This window comes from Budorcas taxicolor, chromosome 15, assembly GCF_023091745.1.
Source record: "Budorcas taxicolor isolate Tak-1 chromosome 15, Takin1.1, whole genome shotgun sequence".
In the NCBI taxonomy this organism is placed as follows: Eukaryota; Metazoa; Chordata; class Mammalia; order Artiodactyla; family Bovidae; genus Budorcas; species Budorcas taxicolor.
The window spans coordinates 79,705,941-79,727,432 of record NC_068924.1 but is presented as its reverse complement, the minus strand read 5'-3'; the positions used below and the strand labels follow the sequence as shown (position 1 = coordinate 79,727,432).

Here is a 21,492-nt window from a genome sequence, read left to right as displayed (position 1 = left end):
TCGTTTATTTTTCTGGAATTGAGCTGCATAAGTTGCTTGTATATTTTTGAGATTAATTGTTTGTCAGTTGCTTCATTTGCTATTATTTTCTCCCATTCTGAAGGCTGTCTTTTCACCTTGCTTATAGTTTCCTTTCTTGTGCAGAAGTTTTTAAGTTTAATTAGGTCCCATTTGTTTATTTTTGCTTTTATTTCCAATATTCTGGGAGGTGGGTCATAGAAGATCCTGCTGTGATGTACGTTGGAGAGTGTTTTGCCTATGTTCTCCTCTAGGAGTTTTATAGTTTCTGGTCTTACATTTAGATCTTTAATCCAATCTGGGTTTATTTTTGTGTATGGTGTTAAAAAGTGTTCTAGTTTCATTCTTTCACAGGTGGTTGACCAGTTTTCCCAGCACCACTTGTTAAAGAGATTGTCTTTAATCCATTGTATATTCTTGCCTCCTTTGTCAAAGATAAGGTGTCCATAGGTGCGTGGATTTATCTCTGGGCTTTCTATTAGTTCCATTGATCTATATTTCTGTCTTTGTGCCAGTACCATAGTGTCTTGATGACTGTGGCATTGTAGTAGAGCCTGAAGTCAGGCAGGTTGATTCCTCCAGTGCCATTCTTCTTTCTCAAGATTACTTTGGCTATTCGAGGTTTTTTGTATTTCCATACAAATTGTGAAATTATTTGTTCTAGTTCTGTGAAAAATATGGCTGGTAGCTTGATAGGGATTTCATTGAATTTGTAAATTGCTTTGGGTAGTATACTCATTTTTACTATATTGATTCTTCCAATCCATGAACATGGTCTATTTCTCCATCTATTAGTGTCCTCTTTGATTTCTTTCACCAGTGTTTTATAGTTTTCTATATATAGGTCTTTAGTTTCTTTCAGTTCAGTTCAGTTCAGTTGCTCAGTCGTGTCCGACTCCTTGTGACCCCATGAATCGCAGCACACCAGGCCTCCCTGTCCATCACCAATCCCCGGAATTCACTCAGATCCATGTCCATTGAGTCAGTGATGCCATCCAGCCATCTCATCCTCTGTTGTCCCCTTCTCCTCCTGCCCCCAATCCTTCCCAGCATCAGAGTCTTTTCCAATGAGTCAATTCTTCGCATGAGGTGGCCAAAGTACTGGAGCTTCAGCTTTAGCATCATCCCTTCCAAAGAAATCCCAGGGTTGATCTCCTTTAGGGTGGACTGGTTGAATCTCCTTGCAGTCCAAGGGACTCTCAAGAGTCTTCTCCAACACCACAGTTCAAAAGCATCAATTCTTTGGTGCTCAGCCTTCTTCACAGTCCAACTCTCACATCCATACATGACCACTGGAAAAACCATAGCCTTGACTAGACGGACCTTTGTTGGCAAAGTAATGTCTCTGCTTTTGAATATGCTATATAGGTTAGTCATAACTTTTCTTACAAGGAGTAAGCAACTTTTAATTTAAGTAGATATATTCCTAAGTATTTTATTCTTTTCGTTGCAATGGTGAATGGAATTGTTTCCTTAATTTCTCTTTCTATTTTCTCATTATTAGTGTATAGGAATGCAAGGGATTTCTGTGTGTTGATTTTATATACTGCAACTTTATTATGTTCATTGATTAGCTCTAGTAATTTTCTGGTGGAGTCTTTAGGGTTTTCTATGTAGAGGATCATGTCATCTGCAAACAGTGAGAGTTTTACATCTTCTTTTTCAATTTGGATTCCTTTTATTTCTTTTTCTGCTCTGATTGCTGTGGCCAAAACTTCCAAAACTATTTGAATGGTAGTGGTGAAAATGGGCACCCTTGTCTTGTTCCTGACTTTAGGGGAAATGCTTTCAAATTTTCACCATTGAGGATAATGTTTGCTGTGGGTTTGTCTAGATAGCTTTTATCATTTTGAGGTATCTTCCTTCTATTCCTGCTTTCTGGAGAGTTTTTATCATAAATGGATGTTGAATTTTGTCAAAGGCTTTCTCTGTGTCTATTGAGATAATCATATGGCTTTTATTTTTCAATTTGTTAATGTGGTGAATTATCTGGGTCGTGAAGATCTTTTTTGTACAGGTCTTCCATGTATTCTTGCCACCTCTTCTTAATATCTTTTGCTTCTGTTAGGTCCATACGATTTCTGTCCTTTATCGAGCCCATCTTTGCATGAAATGTTCCCTTGGTATCTCTAATTTTCTTGAAGAGATCTCTTGTCTTTCCCATTCTGTTCTTTTCCTCTATTTCTTTGCATTGATCGCTGAAGAAGCCTTTCTTATCTCTTCTTGCTATTCTCTGGAACTCTGCATTCAGATGCTTATATCTTTCCTTTTCTCCTTTGCTTTTCACTTCTCTTCTTTTCACAGCTATTTGTAAGGCTTTCCCAGAAAGCCATTTTGCTTTTTTGCATTTCTTTTCCATTGAGATGGTCTTGATCCCTGTCTCCTGTACAATGTCACGAACCTCATTCCATAGTTCATCAGGCACTCTATCTTTCAGATCTAGGCCCTTAAATCTATTTCTCATTTCCACTGTATAATCATAAGGGATTTGATTTAGGTCATATCTGAATGGTCTAGTGGTTTTCCCTACTTTCTTCAATCTGAGTCTGAATTTGGCAATAAGGAGTTCATGATCTGAGACACAGTCAGCTCTGGTCTTGTTTTTGTTGACTGTATAGAGCTTCTCCATCTTTGGCAGCAAAGAATATAATCAATCTGATTTTGGTGTTGACCATCTGGTGATGTCCATGTGTAGAGTCTTCTCTTGTGTTGTTGGAAGAGGGTGTTTGCTATGACCAGTGCATTTTCTTAGCAAAACTCGATTAGTCTTTGTCCTGCTTCATTCCGCACTCCAAGGCCAAATTTGCCTGTTGCTCTAGGTGTTTCTTGACTTCCTACTTTTGCATTCAAATTGTGGAAAATTCTGAAAGAGATGAGAATACCAGACCACCTAACCTGCCTCTTGAGAAATCTGTATGCAGGTCAGGAAGCAACAGTTAGAACTGGACATGGAACAACAGACTGGTTCCAAATAGGAAAAGGAGTATGTCAAGGCTGTATATTGTCAGCCTGCTTATTTAACTTCTATGCAGAGTACATCATGAGAAACGCTGGACTGCAAGAAACACAAGCTGGAATCAAGATTGGCGGGAGAAATATCAATAACCTCAGATATTCAGATGACACCACCCTTATGGCAGAAAGTGTAGAAGAACTAAAAAGCCTGTTGATGAAAGTGAAAGAGGAGAGTGAAAAAGTTGGCTTAAAGCTCAACATTCAGAAAATGAAGATCGTGGCATCTGGTCCCATCACTTCATGGGAAATAGATGGGAAAACAGTGGAAACAGTGTCAGACTTTATTTTTGGGGGCTCCAAAATCACTGCAGATGGTGACTGCAGCCATGAAACTAAAAGACGCTTACTCCTTGGAAGAAAAGTTATGACCAACCTAGATAGCATTTTCAAAAGCAGAGACATTACTTTGCTGACTAAGCTCCGTCTAGTCAAGGCTATGATTTTTCCTGTGGTCATGCATGGATGTGAGATTTGGACTGTGAAGAAAGCTGAGCACCGAAGAATTGATGCTTTTGAACTGTGGTGTTGGAGAAGACTCTTGCGAGTCCCTTGGACTGCAAGGAGATCCAACCAGTCCATTCTGAAGGAGATCAACCCTGGGATTTCTTTGGAAGGAATGATGCTAAAGCTGAAGCTCCAGTACTTAGGCCACCTCAGGCGAAGAGTTGACTCATTGGAAAAGACTCTGATCCTGGGAGGGCTTGGGGGCAGGAGGAGAAGGGGACGACAGAGGATGAGATGGCTGGATGGCATTGCAGACTCGATGGACGTGAGTCTGAGTGAACTCCAGGAGATGGTGATGGACAGGGAGGCCTGGCGTGCTAGGATTCATGGGGTTGCAGAGTTGGACACTACTGAGTGACTGAACTGAACTGAACTGAATGTGGTGAATTACATTGATCGATTTTTGGATATTGAAGAATCCTTGCATCCTTGGGATAAAGCCCACTTGGTCATGGTGTATGACCTTTTCAATGTGTTGTTGGATTCTAATTGCTAGAATTTTGTTAAGGACTTTTGCATCTGTGTTCATCAGTCATATTGGCCTGTAGTTTTCTTTTTTTCAGGCATCTTTGTCAGATTTTGGTATTAGGGTGATGGTGGCCTCATAGAATGAGTTTGGAAGTTTACCTTCCATTGCAATTTTCTGGAAGAGTTTGAGTAGGATAGGTGTTACCTCTTCTCTGAATTTTTGGTAGAATTCAGCTGTGAAGCCATCTGGACCTGGGCTTTTGTTTACTGGAAGATTTCTGATTACAGTTTCAATATCTGTGCTTGTGATGGGTCTGTTAAGATTTTCTATTTCTTCCTGGTTCAGCTTTGGAAAGTTGTACTTTTCTAACAATTTGTCCATTTCTTCCACATTGTCCAATTTATTGGCATATAATTGCTGATAGTAGTCTCTTATGACCCTTTGTATTTTGATACTATTTCGTTTAAATAATTAATGTTCATGCCAATCATCCTTGCTATAGGTTATTACTGAGAGCTTTTATTTTATTCTTTGTTCAACAATAATAAACATCATCAAATGGGCATCTTTATCTCAATTTTCATCTTTATCAACTCATTACCCAGAGTAATATCTTCATGTGATAATTTTAATGAAAAAAAGCATTGCAGAGTATAAGACAAGGGAGATAGTAATGTAAGCATATTTTAATTTACTGAAGTAAAAATAACATTTAGTTTTACAGTCAGACTTGACCCTTTGTCTTCAGATGCTCATCTCAGGACATATTTTATGTGTCTTCCTGCCCATATACACTCAGGGCACCAACTGACAGATCACCATTTAGGCTCAAAGTAGAGGCTGCTCTGATTGTCCTTATGAACCTCTAAGAATAACATAGGATAGCTTTAAAAATTTTTATTTTTTATTTTTTTTCTTATTTTTTGGTGTGCTGGGTCTCCACTGCTCTGTAAGTCTCTATGGTTGTGCTGCATGGGCAGATCATGGGCTCCAGGCACGTGGGTGTCAGTAGTTGCAGCCTGTGGGCTTGGTCGTTGCCATTTCCGAGCTCTAGGGCACAGGATTATCAGTTTTGGCACATGGGCTTTCTTGCCCTGGGGCTGGAATCGTCCCAGACCAGGAATCAAACTCATGTCTTCCAAATTAGCAGGCAGATTCTTTACCACTGAGCCAAGAGGGAAACCTTAGCCTAGCTTTTAAATTGGGAATATTAGACCACAGATATGATAATAGTTATAAAGATAGCTCTTAAAACGAAAATAGTACCAATTCAAATGATTCGAAAAAAGATTTCTTTGACTTATCAATTCTCTATGTATTGTTTTCTACTGTGAATATTTCTTTCCATGCTAAATGGTTTAGAATACATATCAGTTCAGTTCAGTTCAGTCGCTCAGTCGTGTCCAACTCTTTGCGACCCCATGAATCGCAGCACACCAGGCCTCCCTGTCCATCACCATCTCCTGGAGTTCACTCAGACTCACGTCCATCGAGTCCGTGATGCCATCTAGCCATCTCATCCTCTGTCGTCCCCTTCTCCTCCTGCCCCCAAGCCCTCCCAGCATCAGAGTCTTTTCCAATGAGTCAACTCTTCGCCTGAGGTGGCCAAAGTACTGGAGCTTCAGCTTTAGCACCATTCCTTCCAAAGAAATCCCAGGGTTGATCTCCTTCAGAATGGACTGGTTGGATCTCCTTGCAGTCCAAGGGACTCGCAAGAGTCTCCTCCAACACCACAGTTCAAAAGCATCAATTCTTCGGTGCTCAGCCTTCTTCACAGTCCAACTCTCACGTCCATACATGACCACAGGAAAAACCATAGCCTTGACTAGACAGACCTTAGTCTGCAAAGTAATGTCTCTGCTTTTGAATATACTATCTAGGTTGGTCATAACTTTTCTTCCAAGGAGTAAGCGTCTTTTAGTTTCATGGCTGCAGTCACCATCTGCAGTGATTTTGGAGCCCAAAAAATTAAAGTCTGATACTGTTTTCACTTTTCCCCACCTATTTCCCATGAAGTGATGGGACCAGATGCCACGATCTTCATTTTCTGAATGTTGAGCTTTAAGCCAACTTTTTCACTCTCCTCTTTCACTTTCATCAAGAGGATTTTTAGTTCCTCTTCGCTTTCTGCCATAAGGGTGGTGTCATCTGAATATCTGAGGTTATTGATATTTCTCCCGCCAATCTTGATTCCAGCTTGTGTTTCTTGCAGTCCAGCGTTTCTCATGATGTACTCTGCATAGAAGTTAAATAAGCAGGCTGACAATATACAGCCTTGACATACTCCTTTTCCTATTTGGAACCAGTCTGTTGTTCCATGTCCAGTTCTGACTGTTGCTTCCTGACCTGCATACAGATTTCTCAACAGGCAGGTCAGGTGGTCTGGTATTCCCATCTCTTTCAGAATTTTCCACAGCTTACTGTGATCCACACAGTCAAAGGCTTTGGCATAGTCAATAAAGCAGAAATAGATGTTTCTCTGGAACTCTCTTGCTTTTTCCATGATCCAGCGGATGTTGGCAATTTGATCTCTGGTTCCTCTGCCTTTTTTAAAACCAGCTTGAACAAGAGGGAGTTCACGGTTCACGTATTGCTGAAGCCTGGCTTGGAGAATTTTGAGCATTACTTTACTAGCATGTGAGATGAGTGCAATTGTGTGGTAGTTTGAGCATTCTTTGGCATTGCCTTTCTTTGGGATTGGAATGAAAACTGACCTTTTCCAGTCCTTTGGCCACTGCTGAGTTTTGCAAACTTGCTGGCATATTGAGTGCAGCACTTTCACAGCATCATCTTTCAGGATTTGAAATATCTCAACTGGAATTCCATCACCTCCACTAGCTTTGTTCATAGTGATGAAAATATATATTTATTTTAAAACAGTGGACCCATACATGGGAAGAATGAAATATGTATGCTTTCATGTTATGTCTCGAATCTAGTATTGAGGGCTCCTGTGGTTTGACTTGACATGCCAGCATGTCCTGTCAAGGAATGACAGAGATAGTCAAGTGTATATCCCTCAGAACCAAATAGACATCAGTTCAATCCCTGGGTCAGGAAAATCCCCTGTAGAAGGGAATGGCTACCCACTCCAGTATAATTGCCTGTAGAATTCCATGGACAGAGGAGCCTGGCAAGTTACAGTCCAAAGGGTCACAAAGAGTCAGAATTGACTGAATGACTAATACATACACACACACACACACAGAGACAGACAGACACACGCACACACACACACAGACACACACACATGCAAACACACACGCACACACACATGCACACATGCGCACACACACACACAGACACACACACAGAGACAGACACACACGCGCACACACACGCACACATGCACACACACACACACGCACGCACACACACACAGAGACAGACACACGCATGCACACACACACAGACACACACAGAGAGACACACACACATGCACACACACAGGCGCACGTGCACACAGAGAGACAGACACACACACGCATGCACACACACACAAAGATACACACACACACACAGAGACAGACACACACAGACACACACACATACACACAGAGACAGACACACACAGATACAGACACACATACAGAGAGAGAGAGAGACCCAAATGAGAGACCACAGCAATAGATTGTCCCTAATGATAGGGATAGTTTTTCCTTTTGGAGAAAAGAATCCGGAATCTTCATTTTCTAGGAATTTTCCTTGTGAAGTACTAAGCCCCTCTGGAGTATTTCAAGTGTGAAGAATCATTTTGACTACCCACTTTGCAGATCCCAGTGTAAAAACTAAAATTTTGAGCTCCTTGTTAAAAATGTATGACAATTTTAAGTTAGCAAGAGCAGAGCTTTAAACTCAGAGCAGGACCTTCTAAATATAAGGTCTGTGTGGAGGCCCCAGATTCATGATCAGGAAGCCCCATGGAGTCCTCCTCATCTTACATATAATCTTTTTAAAATTCCCAAACCATTAATATTTAAAATTAAATCATTCTCCACATTTTAGGTCATCATGAAATTGCAAATTAAAGCAACAGTGGAAGAATACTGCACATCTTTTATAATGGCCAATGTCCAGAACACAGAAGCAGCAAGTGCTACTAAGGTTGTGGAGCAACAGGAACCCTCATTCATTGTTAGTAAGAAGGCAGACTAGTGCAGCCTCTTCAGAAAACAGTTTGTCAGTTTCTTACGAAAAGAAACACACTCTTACTATATAATCTAGCACTTGTTCTACTTGGTATTTACCCAAAGGAATTAAAAACTTATGCTAAGGCAAAAGCTACCTAAAGGATATTTATAGCCTCTTTATTAATTACTGCTAGAATGGAGAAGGCAATGGCAACCCACTCCAGTAATCTTGCCTGGAAAATCCCATGGACGAAGGAGCCTGGTAGGCTGCAGTCCATGGGGTCGCTAAGAGTCGGGTACGACTGAACGACTTCACCTTGACTTTTCACTTTCATGCATTGGAGAAGGAAATGGCAACCCACTCCAGTGTTCTTGCCTGGAGAATCCCAGGGACGATGGAGCCTGGTGGGCTGCCATCTATGGGGTCGCACAGAGTCGGGCATGACTGAAGCGACTTAGCAGCAGCAGCAGCAGAATTTGGAAACAATTAATATGTCCTTCAGTAAATGAATGAATAATAAGCTGTCTAATCCAAACAATAGAATGTTATTCAATGTTAAAAAAGAAATGAGTTATCAAGCTATGAAAAGACATGGAGAAAACTTAAACTCACATTTCTAAATGAAAGCTATCAGTTTGAAAAGATTATGAGCTGTGTGATTGTGTTATTTGACTTTCTGGAAAATATAAAACTATGGAGACTGTGAAACAGATCAATGTTTGTTTGAAATTAGGGTGTTGGACTGGATGAAGATCAAGCTGGAATCAAGATTGCCAGGAGAAATATCAATAACCTCAGATATGCAGATGACAGCACCTTATGGCAGAAAGTGAAGAACTAAAGAGCCTCTTGATGAAAGTGAAAGAGGAGAGTGAAGAAGTTGGCTTAAAACTCAACATTCAGAAAACTAAGATCATGGCATCTGGTCCCATTACTTCATGGCAAATAGATGGAAAAACAATGGAAACAGTGATAGGCTTTCTTTTTTCAGGCTCCAAAACCATTGCAAATGGTGACTGCAGCCATGAAATTAAAGGAAGCTTGCTTGCTCCTTGGAAGAAAAGTTATGACCAACTTAGACAGCATATAAAAAAGCAGAGACATTACTTTGCCAACAAGGGCTGTGTAGTCAAAGCTATGGTTTTTCTAGTAGTCGTGTATAGATATGAAAGTTGGGCTATAAAGAAAGCTGAGCACCAAAGAATTGATGCTTTTGAACTATAGTGTTGGAGAAGACTCTTGAGAGTCCCTTGGACTGCGTGGAGATCCAACCGGTCCATCCTAAAGGAAATCAGTCCTGAATATTCACTGGAAGGACTGATGTTGAAGCTGAAACTCCAATACTTTGGCCACCTGATGTGAAGAACTGGCTCATTGGAAAAGACCCTGATGCTGGGAAAGACAGAAGGTGGGGGGAGAAGGGGATGACAGAGGATGAGATGGTTGGATGGTGTCACCGACTCAATGAACATGAGTTTGAGTAAACTCCAGAAGTTAGTGATGGATGGGAAAGCCTGGTATCCTGCAGTCCATGGGGTCACAAAGAGTCAAACATGACTGAGCAACTAAACTGAACTGAACTGAACTGAACTGAAAGGATGAGTAGATGCATCTAAGAAGATTTTTAGTGCAATAAAAGCAGTTGGTATGATACTTTAATGATGGATAATATCATTATATATTTGTCAAAATCCATAGAATATACAACACTAAGAGTGAGCTATAACATAAACTGATAACTTTATGTAGCTGTATTAATGTATGTTGATCCTTGGGAAGAAAATATTCTCACTACTTTTTTGGTTGCTACATATTTTAGGTTCCCTTACAATCAGATTGATAAAATTCTAATTGCTAACTTTTTGGATTGTGATAGAAGTCAAGTACATGCTTGCTTTGAAGGCTTTCTTCTTACAAACTTTTCTTGCGAATGTGATAGGAGTGTATGGTCTTTCTCCACCATGCATTGTTTTTAAATCACACTCTCTCCTTCCAGCTTCAAAAACCTTTGGAGTCACTTGTGGAGGATATCAGTATTATTAAGTGTAAAGATGAGAAGGCATGGTCTCTGTTTATCTCTTAGAAATAAATTACTTGGAAAACTACTCAGCCTATGTATGATTGTAAGAAAACCAAGAAATAAAATTTCATCTGAAGGTATACAATATGCATAAAAGGGAAGCAAGATTAGTGTTGGGTGAGAATAAAATTGGGGTGCTTGCCTTTTGCTAGACTTTATTTCTAGTCAGGTTATGACTTCCAAATTCAAGGGCACAACAGACACAGGAAGGTATTTACTCCCAAAGAGAAAGTGAAGTGAAAGTGAAAGTCACTCTGTCGTGTCTGACTCTTTGCGGCCACATGGACTGTATCCATGGAATTCTCCAGGCCAGAATACTGGAGTGGGTAGCCTATCCCTTCTCCAGCAGATCTTCCTGACCCGGGAATTGAACTGGGGTCTCCTGCGTTGCAGGCAGAGTCTTTACCAAGTGAGCTGTGAGGGAAGCCCCTCCAAAAAGAAAGGAAGAAAACCAGCACCATGAGTTCTGTGGCTTTTATGGGCTTTTATTTTTTCATCCAAAGAGGGAAGAAAAAAAAATCCCACAGAACTTATGGAAGTCATGTTGTCCAAGGTCTTTGTGACTGGTTTGATGCCACAGCCTGTTTCTTTGCCTGCTCTAATGTCCTTGTCAGCAGCTTCCAAGAATGTTAAAATAATTGTTTCTTTATTTGGGGGAACAGATGGGTTTACTTGAGAAGAAATAGCAGCTCTTACACCCATGACTTTCCTTAGTAGTTTCCCTAAGTACTTGGTCCCCACAGGCAAGATTTTAATTAAAATATTCAATACATGAGGCATGGAGCCATGGATATATCACAAGAGGGCTTGTTCCCTAAGAGTTTCTCGCCAGTATAACCCCCTTCAAGACATCAGTCAGCGGACCCATAAATCCCAATCTGGCTTCATTCAAACTCACTAGAGCGAGAAACCCTGGTGCCCAGGGCAGCTTTGTTCACTTGATTTTCACACAAGGTGGTCTTCAGGGTCTCAGAGCTGGAGGCCTTTTCCTTCACAGGGATGTTGCTGTGGTGCGTCAGTCAGGATGACCTTGCATAACACCACCTGATAACAAGAGAAATCTTTTCTTAGACTGAGTGATTTACTGAAGGTCTCACATGCTCTATCTTATTTCATAATCAAACAACTCTGTAAAACATCAGGGGTGGGTATCACTAATTCCATTAAAAAGATTTAGAAAGTGAGGCTAAGTGAAGGAATTCACTTTAGTTTCCATCTGAAACAAGAAATCTAGAATTGAGGACTTCTGAGGTTTGTCAAGTAGAGCCAAGGTGTCCATTTATGAACCAAAAGTAGTCAAAAGAACTAGATAATTCAGAAGGCAAAACTTGCATTTACAAAGTAAATTAACATATAGCATAGTGACTATAGTTAATAAACTTCTGCATATTTGAAAGTTGCTAAGTGAGCAGATCTTAAAAATCCTCGTCACAGGGAAAAAATGCAATTAAATGTGGGAATGGATGTTAGCTAGTTTATGATGATCAACTTGCAATCTATACCAGTGTCCAATCATTACGTTGTACACCTGATATGATGCTATATGTCAATTATACATCAACTTCAAAAAGGTAAATTAAGACTGCGTGCAAAGAGGAAGCCACAACCTGCTTCCCCTATGAAGTTACCATGCAGTCTCATCTTGTAAAGTTGGCTTCTTTAGTGCTGTGACTGAAATGTAACAGAACCCTGTGGTCCTTCCCCACCACGTCTTCTGTCTGCCTCTTGTCTATAAAAAGACTGTAGCCAAAGAATAAGTTTAATCAGAGAAGTGAGAAAATGCAGAAACAAAGGAAAACAGTCAAGACCAAATAATACTAGTTTAGTCATTAAAAGAAGTCAGGTACCGTTAGTTCCTCCTTAAGCGCTGTGTGTAACATTCTGCTTGTAGATACTGAAACCCCACTAGGTGGAGGAAGTTAATTGCGTGCTGGCCAGGTTGTAGCCATGGCAGAAGCTGCCACAGTTTTGAGAACTGGCCTCAAATAAATGGGAACAAGCTGACCTGGAACTAAAGATTCAGTTTCAGTTCAGTCGCTCAGTCGTGTCCGACTCTTTGTGACCCCACGAATCGCAGCACACCAGGCCTCCCTGTCCATCACCAACTCCCGGAGTTCACTCAAACTCATGTCCATCGAGTCAGTGATGCCATCCAGCCATCTCATCCTTTGTCGTCCCCTTCTCCTCCTGCGCCCAATCCCTCCCAGTAACAGAGTCTTTTCCAATGAGTCAACTCTTTGCATGAGGTGGCCAAAGTATTGGAGTTTCAGCTTCAGCATCAGTCCTTCCAATGAATATTCAGGACTGATTTCCTTTGGGATGGATCTCCTTGCTGTCCAAGGGACTCTCAAGAGTCTTCTCCAACACCACAGTTCAAAAGCATCAATTCTTTGGCACTCAGCTTTCTCTATAGTCCAACTCTAGTTAAAGCAGGCTCTCCTGCACTGCAGGCGGATTCTTTACCAGCTGAGCCTTCAGGGAAGCCGTGCCAATACTACTCCGCCAGTTCATCCACCTGCTCCTTCGTCCCTCTGGATCCACAGGCCCATTCTCTATGTCTGCATCTCTACTGCTACCCTGCAAATAGGCTCAGCTGTACCCGTTCCCTAGACTCCATCTATACACATTAATATGATATTTACCATGGGAGTATTTAAAAGATGCTACTCCATTTTATCCTCAAACTCATTTGATAAAAAGTTAATAGGAATTCCTTAAAAAGTAGATTTAGGATTAAAGTCAAGGAACATTGGATTTGTCAAATATAAAGTTAACTTTAAAGTCATGTGTAAGTTAGTGTCCATGAAAGGGTTATACAGCATATTACATACATTTGAATAAGTAATACCACCTTGAAGAAATACATTTCTGTGGAGCATTTTTTGAGACAACCAGACTTATTGTGATTCACTTTCTACCATAAACAAGCTGGGATATACCGAAAGTGTAACATGCTTTTCAGCAGCATAGCATACAGTTTAAACAATGTTTACGATTTTTGCGGCCTGATTTCTCACATATGCCTGTTGTGCATCCTTTGCGAGTTACATAACTTCTCCAAATGTGCTTCCCCCCCACCATTTTAAAAAAGAATAGTAATAACATCTATATAGGAGTTTTTGTGAGTATTATATTAGGTAGTACCTAACTTCCCAGTGGTAAAGAATTCAATGCAGGAGATGCAAGAGATGTGGGTTCTATCCCTGGGTTGGAAAGATCCCCTGGAATAGGAATGGCAACCCTCACTCTAATATTCTTGCCTGGAAAATTCCAAGGACAGAGGAGCCTGCCAGGCTATAGTCTATTGGGTTGCAAGGAGTTGGACATAACTGAGCACACAGAGCATATAACATATGTTCAGTAGCTGTGTATATTATACTTTATCGTTATAATATATGTAATACTATAATACATCTGCAGAGCACATCACGAGAAACGCTGGGCTGGAGGAAGCACAAACTGGAATCAAGACTGCTGGGAGAAATATCAATAACCTCAGGTATGCAGAAGACACCACCCTTATGGCAGAAAGTGAAGAAGAACTAAAGAGCCTCTTGATGAAAGTGAAAGAGGAGAGTGAAAAAGTTGGCTTAAAGCTCAATATTCAGAAAACGAAGATCATGGCATCTGGTCCCATCACTTCATGGGAAATAGATGGGGGAAGAGTGGAAACAGTGGCTGACTTTATTTTGGGGGGGGGACTCCAAAATCACTGCAGAGGGTGACTGCAGCCATGAAATTAAAACAAGCTTGCTCCTTGGAAGAAACATTATGACCAACCTAGACAGCATAGATATTACTTTGCTAAGAAAGTTCTGTCTAGTCAAAGCTATGGTTTTTCAGGTGGTTGTGTATGGATGTGAGACTTGGGCTATAAAGAAAGCTGAGCACTGAAGAATTGATGCTTTTGAACTGTGGTGTTGGAGAAGACTCTTGCGAGTCCCTTGGACTGCAAGGAGATCCAACCAGTCCATCTTAAAGGAGATCAGTCCTGAGTGTTCATTGCAAGCACTTATGCTGAAGCTAAAACTCCAATATTTTGGCCACCTGATGTGAAGAACTGACTCATTTGAAAGACCCTGATGCTGGGAAAGATTGAAGGCAGGAGGAGAAGGGGACTATAGAGGACGAGGTGGTTGGATGGCATCACCAATTCAATGGACATGAGTTTGAGTAAACTCTGGGAGTTGGTGATGGACAGGGAGGCCTGGTGTTATGAGGTCCATGGGTCACAGAGAGTCAGAGATGACTGAGCGACTGAACTGAACTGAACTGATACATACATACATACATACATATATACATATATGTATACACACGCATATATGTGTGTTCTCAGTTACTCAGTCGTGTCTGACTCTTTGCAACACTTTGGACTATAGCCCACCAGGCTCCTCTGTCCATTGAATTTTCCAGGCAAGAAGATTTGAGTGGGTTGCCATTTCCTCCTCCAGGGGATCTTTCCAACCCAGGGACTGAACCCACCTTTCTTGTGTCTTCCACATTGCCAGGCAGATTCTTTACCATTGTGCCACTGGGAAGCCGTATACATATACATTATACTATTAATGAAGACAACGTCAGAGTCATTCTAAGTGCCAATAACTGACATGTACTTCTCGGACCATAATCATCACGTTTTATTTGTGGCATAATAATTTGTGTACATGCTTTATATTCCAGTATTAAGTATAAACTTCTCTATTCCTTGGGGGGAAAATTTTCAACACATTGTATCCTCAAAGAATTCTTCTATTATGAGTCAATTAAAAAATAAGGATGATCTTGTTTGTTCTCAAGGATTATTTTGTTGTGAGTCAATAAATGAATAGCAACAACCATAATAAAATTTTTGAGTGATTATCTCTTTTTTGGCACGGTGATGAGATTGTAGAAAAATTGCCTTACAAGTATATTATAATACAATGATGTATATAGCACTATTAAAGTCAATCTTCTGGCAAATGTTTTCTTAAGGCAAAATGAAGAATCCTATATTTAAATCTAAATATGTCTGTCTGCACTTTATATGCTCATGTATCTCATGGTATTTAGATACTGTCCTCAACATGAACATAGAAGAAAAGATTCTAACACATTTCTGGTAATAAGAGTAGCAGCTGTTTCTACTAGGGCAAGAACAATAAAAACCAAACACTGGTAGCCTAAGATGGTGATGAATGATACGTACAGAGTCGGAAAATTCTTGTGTATGAGAATACCATTCAGTCATGCCTTGATAGAGTAGACATTAATTACTCAAATATCACAAGGCAAATTCTAGGAATTCCTCCACTGGAGCTTTTAAAACTACAGGCTGTTCAGAATAATTTTAAATATGACATATTTAAGTATGACATATTTATAAATTTTAAATTTCTCCTTAAGAAATGGGATATGGCTTGGCACACAATGATACAAGTTCCCAAATCAGTGGGAACAAAATGTACTCCAATCTGAAATTAATTGCCAGTCCCAGGGGATTTTGCTTTAGGTAGGGCAAAGTTGAATTATTCTTACCATTTGTTCATGCTGGCCCAGCCATTCCTCCTAATAGTTTCAATGTTTGGGATGGGCATTTTTGTTTGTTTGCTTTTGTTTGTGAGTTTTATTCTGGAAAGGACAATGAAAACAAACTTCCAAGGAAGAAATCTTGCTAACAATGCTGTAGTCCTTCTGGTTTCTTTAGATTCTGCCAACTTCTTTGACAACTTGAGTCCTTACCGTAACTCTTCACTTTGTTTGGGCAATCTTTCCTACGTTACCTCTATTCATCCTCTAGGTACTGACTGAGGTGTTCATTCTCCTGAGAAAAACATTCTGGCCTGACAATTTAAGGTAGATTTTTACTGTTCACTCTCATAAGGGTAACTTGTTCTAATTATAATTTTATATCATTGTGAGTTCCTTTCATGTTTGTTTCCCCAATAGACTTAAGCACATGAGACTGAGAACATGTTTGTTTTGCATGGATATGTACACCCAGGGTAAGGACTATGACTAAACTCATTTGGGACCAATACACAGTTGAATGAATTAATATTTCTTACCAAGAGTTCAAATGTTTCTGATGAATTAAGTCATGCACTTCTTTCCGGGATCCATTTGGCTTAATGACAGACCTCTGTCCGTATACCCTGTGTTTATGTCAATATTGGAATCTAGAGGTAAAGATGTAACTTGATTTTAGCATTATCATAGAAAATTAATATACGTTACATTAATACACTCAGGGTTATCCTCAACAAGAAGAGCTGGATCCTTGTAGACACCTTCATCAGTTGTTCTCCAGCAGTGAGATTAAGACCTGCTGTTGTTCTCATGGGGGCTTTGTCCCCTGAGAAGTCCATGAGTGTATAACTCTCTCTCTCTCCCAGTTTCTAATAGCTCCATCTGGCCTTATATTACAGGTAACAGACCAAGTGCTAGAGCACCTTGACCGTTCATTCATTCAAATGATTGTCAATAGTTATCTAACAGATATGATGATATTTCTGCAACCAGATTTACAGGAAGCTTGGAATAATGACCAAGGCAAATACCTGCAAATAATCATGACTTTGATTATCGTGACCACCATTTTCAGGACACTGCAGGGATTCTCTTATTTTCTCATGACAGCAGTAGTCTTTTAGGGAGGATATTGTTTGGGGCTGCCTTTCTAGTATCTCCATTTTACAGAGGAATATATAGTGGCTTAAAGCAATTAAGTGACTTATTTAAGAAGATAGATCAGCAGCTCCTACCATATAAGACATGTTAGCTACTTCTCTGCCATTAAGTATTTTTTCCTCAATCTTTCCATGCACTGAAGAACTTTTCCCTTTTGACCAAAGGCTGAGAAGACCATCTCAGCAGAATATATCTTTTCTTTCATAGACTGAATTTCAGATTTGAAACTCATATGTGGAAGTGTTGAATTTGCCTGTTCAGTGTCTAGGAAGTCAGGTAAGCCTCCAATCAAGTCTGCAATCTGTATAAACTTTTAGGGACAGAGGTAACCAGGAAAATATATCAGTGCACCTGTTTTCATCTTGATTCATCCATAACTGAATATTGAACATTTTGAATGTTATTATGTGTCTGTGATTTTTAAAAAGAGACTGTGTCACAAACACTATGGAAATTCTTAAGGAGGATGTGCACTTATCTTGTAAAAAAGTAAAAGGAATGTAAGGGACTTGAGTCCCTGCTTTGCCATGCAGGGGTTTGTAAAAATTGAAAAGTTATTCAACTTTTCTCACTTTTTGTTTCTTCTTTTGAAGTATGGAAATATTAGCTCCATTGTCTAATCCCAAGGTATTTGAGAGTATCAAATTGAATCTTGATTTGAAATTTATTAAAATCTGGAGGGCATGTAACACTGTTAATGAAAAAGAGAAGAAATAGAGATAAATAAAGGGGACCAAGTCTAACAGAACAATCATATAAATGCACCGAGAGAACAGGTGTAGAAATCACACCAGAAGGAACAGTTTTCATGAGTGAGAGGACCTAGACTCCAGTGATCATCCTTGTGGTTTGCTGGCATTAGGCACCCAGACTGATTAACTGTTAGTTATATTGACCAAAGGGTATATCCACATTCATCATTTTATATATCTCACTTGATCCTCTGCACTTCCTGATCAGGGAATATGTTTTTTTATGTCATCGTGGCCCTTAGAATTAGCACACAACCTGATAGACTGCAAGCACTTAGTTAGTACTTGGAGGAGAATGAATGTTGGAGGATTTACTGAAAAAAATTCAGTAAACACCCAATGGTAGCACAATCCATAAAAATCTTTTTAAAAGACTGCTGAAAAAGTCAATATGTGATTAAAGGCATTTTATAATTCTTATCTTAACATTTATGTTATCTCAAGAACATGCCTGAAATTATTTTTTCTCCTTAATAAAAGGCTGGATCAAGACTTACTCCTTCACTTTGTTGAGAAAAGGGATGGTGAAAAATAAAATGAAATGCTTCCAGTGTACTTCCCCTATCCATCAACTTATGGAAAACTTTGTATGGATTAAGGTGAGGTAGAAACCAAAAGGGTGTCTTCTCTGGATGACAATGCCCTCAGTGGCCTCCCCACCACCAAGCAGGAGTAAAGAGGGAGTTAGGAGCTGCAGGCTTCTGTCTAGACAGTCACCCCACTTTCCACTCCACAGCCTCATAGCCTGGTTTCCCCCTCTATGTTGAGACCTAAGGACTAATCTCATGATTCTCTTTATCAGCGTGTCACTCACCACGAAGCTGAGGAATCTCAGGCCAGCCCTCAACCCCTGTTTAACCCCTGTTAAATAATGGTCACATCTCTTCCTATCCTTTTCTAAGCCAAGCAGCCACTCCTGCCCAACTCCTGATCATTCTGCTTTTCCTTCTGGGATTGACATTCAGTCATCGGCATAACCAGCACACACTTAGTCTCTCCTCTGGAAGTTCCCTAGTTGTCCAACTGAAATCTGTGCCTTGAGACAGCCATCTCTGTGATGGCAATTTCCTCTTCCACTTTGCTCTTAATGCTGTATGCTCCAGGTTTTTGACTTTATAACATGATCACACTCTGATTTTTGCTCTCCAACGTCTTTCTTTTAGTGGTCTTATTTACTTTTGTGGATGTAATATGATATGAGAAGATCAAATCACTAGCAAGCTGCCCATATAGTTCGAATTAATAAAATCCGACGCAACAAGTCCAGCTGTTTACACAACCCTTCTAAGTTAGATGGCCAGAAGGAATCCCAGACTCACCGTGACTATTCGGAAATTGTCGCTCTTGCTATTTCTTGAACATCTGCTTCTTCTACACCATTCTTTTGTTATTATACAAAAAATGAAGTCATTATTGCTTCTTCTTTCCCTAATGCCTACATTCAACATATCATGAAATCCAGTCAGTTCTGCTTTTGAAATATATCCATAATTGCATAACTTCTCACTACCTCCCTCAGTACCATCCTGTTCTAAGCCATCATTAACTGTTGTATAGATTAATAAGCTTAATGCAAAGAAAATGGAAGTGGGTGACATCATAACAATCCAGACTTACATAAAGCTTTCTTTAACTTCACCTACATTTTGGGTCCCTAGATAGAATCTGTCACTATCTTCTAACAGGAAGAACATCTACATTAATTGAATTCTGTTAAGTGTCAGGCAATAATGTTAGACCCATTTTACAGATGGAGAACCTGAACCTCAGACATTCTAGTTAATACACAAGATGACTCGGAAAATACTTGGCATAGCTGGACTGTACAAAACTTGAGTAAAACAGGATTATCATTTGAAAAATTAGAAGAAGGTAAGGACAGAATATGAGAGTCAAAAGTTTTGGGCAAAGAAGCAGATGCATGAGGGAGCACATAGGATGTTCCACTGTAGAGTTATCCAGAATTTCTCTATTACAACATCCACCCTTCTAATCAATGCATAGACTAATAACTCGGTCCTAGTCTAACGTGTAAAACCCTGCAATGACAGTTTGCACCATCACGCCAGTTTGATATTGAGTTCAAGGGAAGACTGATGCCCAAGTCACAGTGAGCAATACCCAAAGTCAGTCATCTAGCACAAGGCGGGGCTAGAATTTGCATTTAGGTGTCCTTAGTCTGGACTCACACTTGTTAACTTCTATTCTCTGGATTTTTTATTCCTTGTACGGGAATTTCTACAGTATTGAACTTTGTGGAAATTACTCATTCTATGTATCCTATTATCTTGTGAGACTATTAAAGCTAGAACTTGATATATTAAAATTTGTATTACTAGAATATAGCACTGCTCATGATACAACAGTGGTAATCACAATGAAATGAATTAAATTACAGTAACTTATTTTATTGCATGAATATTCTTTGTGTCCGAAAAATCTGAATTGGGAGGCTAACAAATCTCATTTTTAAATTTATTTATTGTTCTTTTATTAGTTTTTGCCCACGCTGTGCAGCATGTGACATCTTAGTTCGCAACCAGGCATCGGACCCATGCCCCCTATGTTGGAAGCACAGAGGCTTAACCACTGAACCACTAGGGATCTCATTTTTAACAAATCTCTGCAATGATCTTGGATAAGTCTCCTTCCATTTCTGTACTTCAGTTTCAATCATTTATGAGGATAGATGTACTGGATTATATTATCATCCAAATCCTTTAAGCTAGAACATTTTATATTTCTAACATTATTTTAAAATTACTTTTGTTGTTATGCCTATATTTAATTTAGAAAATTAAGACATAAGGTATAACTTGAACATAATTATGGCTCTAAGCTCAGGTACCACCCAGATCCTTTTTTTCATTCATACATTGCATTTTCATAATGCATAAATAGCCCCCACGGAGAACAGCACAGTCGTGACTGAGTTCACTCTTGCCGGGATAACTGATGACCCACAGCTGCAGATCCCGCTCTTTCTGGTGTTAGCGCTCATCCACCTCCTCACCCTGGTTGGGAACCTGGGGGTGATCACGCTGATCCTGCTGGACTCTCGTCTCCACACTCCCATGTACTTCTTCCTTAGCAACCTCGCTCTGGTGGACTTTGGTTACTCCACAGCCGTCACTCCCAAAGTGATGGCTGGATTCCTCGTGGGAGACAAGGCCATTTCCTACAAAGCTTGTGCTGCTCAACTGTATGTTTTTGGTGGCTTTCTCTCTGTGGAAACTTTCCTCTTGGCCTTAATGGCCTATGACCGTCATGCAGCAGTGTGTAAACCACTCCATTACACCAACATCATGACACCAAGAGTGTGTGCCTGGATGGTCGTGGCGTCCTACGTCCTTGGTTTTCTAGTGGCCTCTGTGCACACTTGGAATGCATTTAGTCTCCCTTTCTGCAGATCCAATGTGATTGATCACTTTTTCTGTGATGTTACTCCTCTCCTGGCTCTCTCATGCTCAGACAGCAGCAGAAGTGAGATGGTTTCATTTCTTCTGGTTGGCTTCAATGTCCTCTTTTCTAACCTGGTCATCCTGGTCTCCTATCTGTTTATCTTTGTCACCATTCTGAGGATGCGCTCATCTCAAGGACATCAGAAGGCCTTTTCCACCTGTGCTTCCCACCTCACTGCTGTCTCCATCTTTTACGGGACAGATTCCTTCATGTACTTTCAGCCCAGTTCCCGCCATTCCATGAGCACAGACAAACTGGCGTCTGTGTTCTATGCCATAGTCATTCCCATGGTGAATCCACTGATCTATAGTCTGAGGAACAAAGAGGTCAAGACGGCATTAAAAAAGGCTGTGGGGAAGGCAAAGTCTTCTCTAAGAGTCATATCTTAA

At 40.1% G+C, this 21,492-nt stretch overlaps 1 protein-coding gene across 1 annotated transcript; it reads left to right on the top strand.

Annotated features, from left to right (window-relative positions):
- Positions 1–8,017: 8,017 nt before the first annotated feature.
- On the top strand, positions 8,018–21,492 carry LOC128060007 (olfactory receptor 5B12-like). Its single transcript, XM_052652216.1, has 2 exons — positions 8,018–8,144; positions 20,543–21,492. Exons 1-2 carry the CDS (start codon positions 8,018–8,020, stop codon positions 21,490–21,492), a joined length of 1,077 nt encoding a protein of 358 aa, XP_052508176.1.

Bases quoted from the DNA above. Each gene is read 5' to 3' on its own strand.
- LOC128060007 (XM_052652216.1), top strand. From the start codon at position 8,018: ATGAAATTGCAAATTAAAGCAACAGTGGAAGAATACTGCACATCTTTT. The intron at 8,145-20,542 runs GTAAGAAGGCAG...ATGCATAAATAG, and splicing joins GGAACCCTCATTCATTGTTA to CCCCCACGGAGAACAGCACA.